At 37.8% G+C, this 12,077-nt stretch overlaps 1 protein-coding gene across 5 annotated transcripts in view; it reads right to left on the bottom strand.

The window, feature by feature from the left end:
* The window catches only part of LOC117417311 (astrotactin-1-like), a 192,444-nt gene that overhangs the window by 150,066 nt on the left and 30,301 nt on the right, over nucleotides 1-12,077 (bottom strand). For all 5 annotated transcript variants that reach the window (XM_034029362.3, XM_059034897.1, XM_034029365.3 and 2 more), the window contains exon 3: nucleotides 4,503-4,690. In XM_034029362.3, the coding sequence (XP_033885253.3) occupies nucleotides 4,503-4,690 (188 nt within the window). The remainder of the gene's footprint in view (nucleotides 1-4,502; nucleotides 4,691-12,077) is intronic.

The following is a 12,077-nucleotide window of genomic DNA, read 5'->3' as shown; positions in this document are numbered from 1 at the left end:
GCCTTGTAATCACATGCAGGGGTTGGTATGTAGGCAGTGATAATTCCATACAAAATATCACACTCATAATGATAAATGGTATAATTTGCAGATTATATAATAATAATAATAATAATAATAATAATAATAATAATAATAATAATAATAATAATAAGACAGAAACTGTTGTACTAAAAATAAAAAAACAAAGTTAGCATAAAGATTCTCAACACAACAGAATAAGTCAGGAAAATCAGTCTGCAGTGAAAGGGGAAATTAACCTTTAGAGGAGTATGCAATTAAAACACAATAAGGTGGTATAAAAATAATCAGAAATAATTGTAGCAATTAGAAGATAAAAAGCCATGGGAAATGTGTGCATTCTGGAGATTACTGCAGAAAAAGAATTAACAATAGAAACCAAGCAGGGTTTACTCATGATGCGCTCTTCAAAGCTTGTGTCCTCTACGACCTCTCAACGGCCTCTTTACCACAAGTTATTGAGAAGCTGAGCTGGACAGTCTGGGTGGCAGTCATCTGTCCCAACCCATCTGGCCAGACCCAGTATCACATCAACAACAACTACATCACATTTCTACAATGCATTTAAAGGCACTGGGGTATATTTTAATGATCTAAACAAGACTGTAGATCCCAATACTGCCACACCCTAAAACATTATGAATCCCACTGATGTTTTCCTGCACAGCTGAATAATTGACCCCATAATTATCATCACTTAATAAAAAAAAAAAAAAAAAAAAAATCAGTATAAAAACACCTGTAGCAGAAGCATTACGAGCTGCCACTGTTTAGATTATTAAAATAGATCCCACCCTTTCCATGAGGCATTTTACAATAATAGAAACACTACAGCAACCATACTATCATTAAACATTAAAACCATGAAACCATTAGAAAAAATGTGGATTAACTAAAACATTTACTAAAACTATGCTCAAAATGTCATGCTGTAATGCAGCTAAAACTCAGCGATATATAATCTGTATAATCCAGATCGCCAAGGTCACCTACATCAGTGTAATAGTGACCAGTTATGCTTTCATTCCCGGCATTTTGCCGTGTGGACCTTGGTATACAAGTACTATAAAGTAAATCAATATCAAATGTTGCAGAGAAGTGAATATGTAAACTCTCCTCTCTCAGGTCATTTTAAATAAGCTCTTAATGAAATCGGAAGGCATACAAAAGTGCAATGTGAAAGCAACTATTTCCATCAGTGCATAACTGGATTAGAGGCAAGAGTTGATGTCTGATGGAGTAAAATATTGTTGAATTTCATGTTCATAAAAATGTACCTTTTTGAAACAGTTTTGTCCATTTTTAAATTCATTGTATTTCAGATGCAAAGATGTTAAATTGAATTCAATCAAAACTTGAAGCAATTCAGTCTGAACAAACCCATGTGTAATGAAATGACCAATAATGGATTTGGGATAAGACTAATTTCCATTACACTCGACACAGTAGGATTTACTTTTAATACTTCCGAATGATGAATTTAAGATGGTTGGAAATGTGAGAATTTAAAAAGAAATGTGAAAGCAAGGAGAGAGCAGACAGATCTCATTGACTTCACAAGTAGCATGATGGTCGGCTTGTCCCTCAAAACAGTGGCTGCCCTGAGCAACGGGTCCATCATGACTGTCTGCAGACATGTGCAACGTTTTACGACAAGCAACAGACAGGCTACAGAGGGCCAAACCACAGAAACCTTCAACACTGGAAAACACACACCTGTTTCTACTCTAACAATGAACCGGGAGCTTCCCACTATTATAGACATTGTTCGTTTGTGTAAAGTACTGCACTTGTGCATCATTTCCCAAGGTGTGTGTTACAGCATCTCTGTATGGTTTTACTTTAATAAAACACAAACCCCAAAAGTAAGGGTAGTTTCCCCTCACCCTCCTGATAATGCATGCATGGTTCTTCTATTTTTTAAAAAAAAAACTTTAAATGTTGCCTTCTAAAAAGAAGCAGAATTACTTACTCTTTACAACAGTAATCCATATTTAATATATTTCTTAATATCTGCAGCAATCTTTTGGTTTACCACAGGCCACTGGGAATCAGTACAACTTTTTACCACATAAGCCTTTTTTGTATTTCTTATTATATGATTTTTTTTTTAAATGTATTATTACAGAGAAATTGCTGGGAAGCCATTAAATCACTGTTATTAGGAAATAAACTGTACTTTTCCTGCCTACAGTTTTATGCAATGCATTTCTGGCACATTTCGCTTTAGAGAAATTAAGTTTTTTAGCATGGCAAAATAAAATGTTGGACCATAAAGCTTAATATTCATTAAACATTAGGAGACTATTGTTAATTGAAGCCAAGAGCAGTCTAGGGCCCACTTTTCAGAAATTCTAAGCCAAATGAAGCACAGACTAACTTTAACGATGCCAACATTCAAATCAATGCTTGAATTCGAGACTCAGCTTATCAAAGCTTTCTCATCTTTTATAAAGACAACATTCCACAGAGAAGATTCATTGTATGGAAAGTGAATTTGAGGGGAGGATGGGCACTTACAATGCAAAATGTGTGCCAACTTCTCAGTAGTCTGACCGATAGAGTACACACTGCCAAAGCCAGCAGATAATAAGACAATAAATACACTTGTTTTATTGCCAAACTAAGAGCAAACACTTTTAAGAATTCTTCTCAGGCACAGTGGCACAGCTCATAAACAAGATACATCCTCCCAATTAAACCTACTGTTTTTTTTTCCATAAATCAAATAGAACGTTTATCCACTTCTTGAAGAGCGAAATGCCAGCCCTGATTAGAAGACCCCTTTGATTTCTGCCATGACCTTGAAAACAATTCATCCTCTGTGCATTTGAAAAATTAAATGTGATTGACAAACCAAGGATTAACAGATGAGCACAGACACAAGTTGATGACGGGAAATACAGTACTTGGTAGGAAAACCATTCTAGAGTTGAAACAAAACAACAAAAACAGTGTACTGATACTGAAGTAAGACAGATGGATAAATAAAACAACAAGACACAATGAAAAGACATTTACAACATGAACCATATCTTTTCATATACGATTTCTCTTCCTAGAGGCCTTATTCTTTCAAGTCTATACTTCTGGGCCTTGGTAATGTAACAATATATATCAATATATGTTTGAGTAGGGCTTGGCATACAGAGCTCATTGTAACAAATGAGATTGTCATCAGTCTGCATTATTATGCTAAGGATCCTGTAGCCCGTGTTTAACAAGGTATGGGTTCTGAGCCAAATGCCGCTGCCTCCCTTTATTGCTCCAGCATGGAATTAGAACCCTATCGTGGAAATGGGTAGACTTGCACAACAGGCTTCTCTGCACTAATATCTTCATATTAAAGCAGAACCTGCAAGCTTCTCACGTTGAGCTCATTTGTCCTCTCTGGTTATTACCCATGGACCATACAAATGGGCTGCTGACAGATGCTTCCTAACGGAAAGTGCCACCCGTGCTCTGCATCTCTTTTTGCTGCCTGGGTCTTGGGAAGGCTTGAATTGTGTTTTTTTTTTTTTGAGGATTTATGAATCCATGTCTCTGTACTGCCTGCAGTGAGACAAGCTGAAACATCGGGCTTGAGCCATCTGTCGACATTTCTACGTGTTAATGCCAACCCTGGTAGATTAAAGTTATCTATCTGTGTTTTAAAGACGCTTTTAAAGAAACAAATAAACATAAGATCAACAATAAAAGAGACCAGGTGAGGCTCAGTCAGACTGACAGGATAGCAGACACAAGTTTTTGCCAATAATGCTTTGGTGAACAGGTTTGGCATAACTAACAATATTATTGAAAACACAGTCATGCATACGTTTAATGCTAAAATGGCAATGCATAACAAAATATTAAAAACAGGGAAATACAAGAAAAGGTTTAAGGACCTTTGCACAGTGTCTGTCAATTATGATGTTAATGGAATGAACGTTGCCATGGGGATTTTACTTTTACTGCAAAGTTGTTTACTATCATCCGGTAACACTTGTTATCCCAATTTTTTTTTTTTTTTTTACAATACTGCCATCTGTAATAGCTGATATAAGATTCTAGTGGATATTTGCAATTACATGGTTAGACAAATTTACATATTTTCTATTCTATGCCAGTTATAAATTCTAACAAAAAAAGGATATTGAGAGGTTTATGGCAGAATGCAGTAACCCAACAAAAAAGAAGAATTATCTTGATCCACCATCTTTCATTTGTTTATAGAGAACATTTGTACAGGCCTGACATTAAGTCGTTTTGCTTTGACCTATCTAGTAAGAGTGTTGAATTTTGATACTGTCTCAGAACAGGCCATGGGGAACAATGATATGATAAAAAATGACCATATTGTTAAAGCCTGTAGGATTAATTTACTAGAGCAGCTATACTATAAGTAAGCAGTAACACATGAGAAGACATGGGTTATACTGATACTGCCTTTATGCCTGCCCTGCACTTTATAACTTAAATACCACATTGAAAAGTGTTACCATGACAGAGATGTGCAGGATGCGCAGCTCCTCCTCAGCAGACTCGTTTGATGGATAGTCTGTAGGGGACATGCCTGGTAGATTTTGGCTGCTGTCTTGGTGGTGAATGTGGAAGAGCAAAGTTCCATTCTCCAGCCACTGCTGTCTCCATCTCACCAGAGGGATGTCCTCAGCACTGCCTGAAATTTCTGTTGACAAAAGACTATTAAATAAAATTCTGCATAACAAACAATGACGTTGCACAACCCTGTATAGTTTCTTAATTTGTTTTAGATACATTCAAGGTATACACCTTAAAGCTTCCTTCTTCAAATAAAAAACACAAAATAAATTAGTAAAACTTCAAAATAATCGTTTATGTCCTGAAGCGCGATGGCTCAGGTTTTGTGAGTAAGAGGTAGGTTCTTGTGCCTGTATAACACTGGAGAGTTGCAACGGAAATGAGTGAACAATTTAACAAAGCAATCTGATGGGAAAGGAACACGCTATTCGAGTAATTTCAGAAATAAAAATGAATGCATATATTCTGTGGTATTTTTTGTGTAATACATTATTTCACACTCAATCTAGTATTCTCCTAGTACTTTCACAAGACATCGCAAATGAGGATACATTCACATTACCCCACCCAGGGAACATACAATTCTAGCTATTAGCATTAAAGAAGGTGAACTACTGTATGTAACGGGTCCTAATAGGAACATCCTGTCCCCAGGGAAGCATTTAAACCACTGAGGATCAATTAGGTTGGGAAGCCTGTTCCAATCTCAATGCTAATGCATGGCCAGGGAAATGGCAGCTCCAACGGGTAGATTTCTTTTTTTTATTTAACTTCCCAGGAGTCAGGTTGCAAGTGAGTTTTATAAATGAAACAATCAATGCATAAAATCTCAGAGGGACCACCAATATGTAAATGATAGAAGAAACAGAAAATTGAACTACAGTTATATGGTGTATCATCAGCACACGGAAGTACATTTTTATTTATTTTATTACCACCTCAGAAACTGCAGTATAATGACATTTTTTACGATTTTTTGTGATTCATCACAAAAGTCTTCATTAATAGCCCTTGAATTACCTAATTTATTAATAGTCTCTGCTAACCCATCATCACATCAATTTTATTAAGGAATATTAGTTAACTATTGCAGACAAAATTGTCAAAATTAAGAGATATATTAAACTAGCAGTATATAATACAGAAAGCATTGATTTAATTCATTCAAGTGTTAATAATATTTTTCTTTTTAAAGAAACGTTTAAACTATGTCACACACTGTGGCAAAGTGGTTAACTGTGTGCAGGTGAAGGTAATGCAAAAGTGATCAAGAAACTGACAGGCAACGATATCCAGGTGCAATGATGATTTATTTTTACAATCCAAATGCCTGATGGCGAACAACAGTAGTAAACAATAACAATGTTAATGAGAAGCAATACAGCGGTGTGTATTGCTTATTTATAATCCGCGGGTTGGCCCAGAAATAATAAAAGTCCTGTTTTAATTCACCCACATGTAAAACATACACAAACACAAACACCAGTCCACAGTGCGTGCTCTAGTGCTCGTGGTGAAAATACAGTTCTAAGTGCAAAGAAAATGAAGTGTTGTCCAGGTGAGTGCTGGCCTTAAGCGACAGCTCCTGGATCATGTTTCAGCCATCTAAATAATAACGATAGGTTACGGATGTAACCCCGGTTCCATGAAAGAAAAGATGACCGCCAATGATACTTTTGGGATTTGCCTGCTTATCAGGTATTAGCTGAACATTTTATATCAAAGCTGCCGATAGGCCCCTCCGCGGAGTGATATCCTCAGTCCCGCCTCACCAAGGTAATAAATAGTCACTGCGCGGAGATGACAGTCTCTTTTGCATTGAACCCACGAATGCGAGTGATGCGACCTCACAAGGTTGGCGGTCATCTTCTCTTTCAGCTGCTTAGAGAGGTCATGACCTCGGGTCCGTTCGCCATGGCAAACGAAGAGCTGATCAGACTGACGCAGCGCTCTCAATCTATTCACATAGCATCTTAATGCCCGAACCGGGAAGAGTGAATTTAATCTCCTATCCGACTCCTTCGCAAAGGGAGGGGGATGGGAAGCCAAAGTTGGATTCTGCCCGGTTCTGGATGCCAGAGGGTGCCTTTCGCCTGACTGAGGAGATCCATGCGCAGTGGGATCTCCCAGGGCGGGCCCTGCAGCAGCTGGCTGAGGTTCGAAAACCAGGATTTCCTGGGCCATCTGGGGGCCACCAGGAGACCTGTCGCTTCCTCTCTCCTGACCTTCTCGGTAGGAGAACTACAGGGGGTCGTCTCTGCCGTGGCAAAGAGGTCGACCTGGGCTTCCCTGAAGCGTTCCCAAATGCGCTCCATTCTGACGGGTGAGGACCCTCCCTGGACAGGAGGTCCGCCGCCCAGGTGGACTGCTCTCAGCTTAGCGCATTTATGTGCAGGAACCAAGGACCCGAGGGTACCGCAGGCGTCGAGGCCTAGACGTAGGGGTGCCAAAGCACCGAGCACCAAGTACAGAGGGCAAAGCACCAATGTACTGGGCTGCGTGTCTGTGTCTGGGCTACTTGCAGTCACACAACCAGAAGCAGCACGTAGCTTGCAACGGTGTGGAGCGTAGCCTGCAGACAGTTGCAGTGCAGTCACACAACCAGTGCAGCGCAAATCTTGCAGTGGAGTGGAGCACCCAAGATGGCATCCGGACCGCATGGAGCCCTCAACCGGTGCAGCGCATAACTTGCAGCGGGGTAGTACAGTCACAGAAGAAGGGAGAAGAACAGACAGAAAAAGAAAGAAAACACACGTGTTTTCTTTCTTTTCTCACTTATGGGTGAGTGGTAATGCGTGAGGTCTGCTCAACAATAAGGCCAAGGCCTAATGGAGGAAGCGTGCAGTTGTTGTTTATTTATTTATTTTTTTTTACTGTTAAGTAGTAAAAACAAATAGTAATCGACAACCGGTAGGGTCGCTAGGCCGTGCACACCGACTCGCTGGACTCACTGGAGGGTCGTGTTCTCTTCTAATTGAAAGGGAACAAACATTATTTTTAGACACGACAATAAACCAACAAAAAACTCATGATTTTACAGCACAGGTTCTCCTTTTGGTTACGTAAATTTAACCATTCACAAAGTTACAGATCACATCACTACGTCCCCTTAAATACCATCAACCATGACCCTGTGGTTAACGAGTGCAGCCGCTCCTCCAATCTGCGGATGCCACATTGTTTCCCGTATACATATTATATATTGCTTGTTTGTTTTTAGTTTCTTTTGTTTTATTAAAACCACATTCATATTTGGTATGCATAATTAAAGTCTATGTTTTTCCATCTATTCAATTTCTGTACAAATTATATGTGACAGCATAAATTACTGCATTATTATTATTATTATTATTATTATTATTATTATTATTATTATTATTATTATTATTATTAATAATAATTATTATTGTTTAAGTAATGTGGAAACAATAGGAATTATGTGCAGTGTTTTGACAGTCCTAGATGCCTTTACGAATACATTAACAAATGTTAAATGTGTCACTTGGCTACACAAAAACCCTGCTTTAAACCGTCTGAATGTCATTTTTATGATCACTTTTCTTCAGCAGACCTTGCCTGTAGTTTGTCTAATTGGTGCTCTTAGCAGATGTCAGAAGTATATCTTAACCAAAACTGACATTTCTGTCAGGGCACTGCTTTCTCCTGTCACAACGGGGGCATTTCCCATCTGAACTCCGGCACTCTGTCTTTTCTGAAAACCAAGGCACTGGCCCTTCTAACAATTAATGGAGATAAACATGTTCCATTGTGCTTCAAGAGTCAGCAGAGCTCAGATCAAATAGAACAGTCTGGCTATTTTAAAACAAATATTACTACTGGAAGTTTCAAGGCCATGCCTAAAAAAAGCAATGACTATAACCATAAGAGGTAAATAACCGTGGTGTATTAACTCAGTCAGTTAGGGTATACACTAGACATTTTTTTTAATGCCATACTGTAATATCGAAGACCACACTTAAAGAGACACAAGTCACTAAATACGACACCCTTTAACCTGATTATGGCTACTGTAAGGTGATGTAAAGAGCTGAAGTTGAGGCTGATATTAATCAAGATTACTTTTCCAAAGACTTTTGTTTCCTACGGAAGCGTCCTAGTGCCAATGAAAAAAAAAATGAAAAAAAAATCTCCTAGCTAGGAGAAAAAAAGTCCTACGTAGGACTTTTTATCTCCTAGCTATGAGAAAAAAAAGTCATAGCTAGGAGATAAATCTCCTAGCTAGGAGATAAAAAGTCCTAGCTAGGAGATAAAGGTCCTACGTAGGAGGGATGGGGTAAAAGCCGGAACGAGCTGGAACGGCACTTTAATGAATTCAGTTGCTTTAAAAAACAGCATAGAAAGTTACACACACGTGAGGAGAATATTTTAACAATCAGAACCGATTAGTAACGCGCTGTCATTAACCCGTTCCGGGCCAGAACCCTCTTTTTATCACCAAAAACCTCCCGGAACACGGGGTTCCGAAGCTGCACAGAGTATGAAAATGATACACACAATACAACTAAGTGAGGACCTCATAACACTATTGAGAAAACCCACCGAACTGACCTTTACTGCCCATTCCGGGTAATAAAACAGTGTATTTATTTTGTTTGTATATGATTCTCTCTCTCTCTCTCTCTCTCTCTCTCTCTCTCTCTCTCTCTCTCTCTCTCTCTCTCTCTCTCTCTCTCTCTCTCTCTCTCTAATTGTTTAGAATTGCTGGTAGCCCCTAACTGTAACAGTTATATGTGATTAAAAAATAAAAATAACATGTATATATAGCTGCAACAGTAAAACAACATTTATTTTTTGCACAATTTTTTTTTTGTTCTTACTTACAATGATAAAAAAAAGTATTTAAATGTATTTAACATATTCATATATGTACATAGGCTATATTTGATACAAAATGGATACAATGCAATTCAGTGCAAAGGCAAGCAAACACACTATCTTACAATTAGGTAGTTTACAACATGTAAGGAAAAATGAGCAAACAAAGCAAAACAGTTTAGATTTTAATATTATGCAGGGTGACTTCAAATACAGAAACCTTGATGCATTCTCCATTTTCTTCTTCAAAAAAATTAATTCGTTTTTACATTGTGTGTCATATGCATAAATAAATAAATAAAATAAACAGAATAAACAAACTAACATGTTTGTGTTTAATTTGGGGACCTACTGTCTGAATACGAGAGAGAAATGAAACAATGTATTCTTGCTCTAAATTAGTTGCTGCTATATTAAACTATGTAACAGTGTAATGCCTGAGAAAGCAGGACTGAACCCTTGAAACAATGTATCGAATTGAAGCATTTGGCTGAAACGCTGTAACTAACAGATAGCACTAGTTTGTGCAATATGAGAATTGAAACGAAACTGTGTTTTAAATAAATTTGACTATTTTACATCCCTGGCATTTTTATTGTGAGTTTGTGTTGTACTTGGTCAAGACCTTATCCTCTGGCCCAAATGAAAGAACCTGGTGCTAACAACCTCAAATCTTTAACTTAATCAGATTAATCAGAGAGAGAGAGAGAGAGAGAGAGAGAGAGAGAGAGAGAGAGAGAGAGAGAGAAAGAGATGATCATATACAAACAAAATAAATACACTGTTTTATTACCCGGAACGGGCAGTTAAAGGTCGGTTCGGTGGGTTTTCTCAATAGTGTTATGAGGTCCTCACTTAGTTGTATTGTGTGTATAATTTTCATACTCTGTGCAGCTTCGGAACCCCGTGTTCAGGGCGGTTTTGTCTATACAGCTGTTTATGCACGGAATGGGAAAATAAAGGTCGGTTCAGTGGGTTTTCTCAATAGTGTTATGAGGTTCTCACTTAGTTGTATTGTGTGTATAATTTTCGTCGTCTTTGAAGCTTCGGAACCCAGTGTTCCGGGAGGTTTTTGGTGATAAAAAGAGGGTTCTGGCCCGGAAGGACTTTTTTTCTCCTAGCTAGGAGATTTTTTTTTTCATTTTTTTTTTTTCATTGGCACTAGGATGCTTCCGTAGTTTCCTAACATTGTTTCCATTAAATTATTCCTTAGGTAAAAGTAGCAGAACCTTTATTAATGCAGGACATGCATTTGTAGTTACAGGTAATTCTAACGTACACTTATGAACACCCTGCAGCAATCATGAGGTGCTTGTAACTCAAGAGATTCTACTGCATAGGATTTTTATGAAATGTAATTATTTGGCGTGGTAGAGTATAACACTATTCAGGTAGAAGAGGAGGACAGGCAGTCTTTACAGTTCAGCATTACACCTGATCAGCACTATTCTGCTCACATCCTTCTGCAGTCAGTGCTGGCTTTCTTACTTTTTTTAGCTTCTGGTAAAAAAGTCAATGAGGTTCAAAGTACAGAACTATTAATTTTAGCTCCTGGCATAGCATATTTATATATCCTCTGAAGTCCATAAGGAAATAAGACTGATAGGAAAGCTGTCAACATATTGATCATTTTTGAATAAAGAAGTAGAAAAAATGGTAGAAAAACCAAGCTGCAGAGTTCTAAAGAATTATAAGTGAATGTAGTTATAATCATTTCTAAGGAAGATGCGAGCAAGACAGTGGCTAAACTTGGATATCCTGCTTCCCAGTCCTATATTACACCACTCTTCCATGCTAATTTTAAAATACCTTATTTCAGCAAACCATGAAAACCATGGCTTATTTCTGTTACCTGTTGTGCTGCAGTACTCATATAGCTAAAGGAAGCATGCACCTGCCATCGACTAAAGGGTTAAGTTTCATGGTTTTATTGCAGCTTGGTAGTTATTCAAACCATCACTTCATTACTTTAAACAATCACTGTAGTAGTTTACCACTCATTAAGAATTACTACAAAATGCTCAGTGTAGTCAGATGTATTCAGTTTTTATAACCAGGAGGCTGTGTGGTCCAGTGGTTAAAGAAAGGGGCTTGTAACCAAGAGGTCCCCGGTTCAAATCCCACCTCAGCCACTGACTCATTGTGAGCAAATCACTTAACCTCCTTGTGCTCCGTCTTTCGGGTGAGACGTAATTGTAAGTGACTCTGCAGCTGATGCATAGTTCACACACCCTAGTCTCTGTAAGTTGCCATGGATAAAGGCGTCTGCTAAATAATTTTCTTAATTTTCTTGTAAATGGTGCCAAACTGCAAGCACACAAGCTACTATGCTCCAGTGTATCAGTGTAAGCTTCCTAATTTTGTTTCAAAAGGTCAAATGAAACCTGCTGAATAATGTTACTTTAACATATTAGATTACATACCGCTTTGTAGTTTCCGTATACTTAACGAAAAACTGACAAAAACTGAACATTTGGAAATCTAACATGAAATACCATACTACTATTATGGCTTCCGGTAGACTTCTGCAATATAATTTTGTAGTTTCTTTGATTACATGATATTAAATAAAAGATCTAAATTATGTTCATATAGTTTTGTTTTTTTTAAAATTATGAATCAATCCTAAAATTCTAGGTGATGCAAAACTAAAACTTTTGGACATAGCTGTATATATA

Source organism: Acipenser ruthenus, chromosome 12 (genome assembly GCF_902713425.1).
Source record: "Acipenser ruthenus chromosome 12, fAciRut3.2 maternal haplotype, whole genome shotgun sequence".
Classification (NCBI taxonomy): Eukaryota; Metazoa; Chordata; class Actinopteri; order Acipenseriformes; family Acipenseridae; genus Acipenser; species Acipenser ruthenus.
This window is presented reverse-complemented; position numbering and strand designations above follow the sequence as displayed.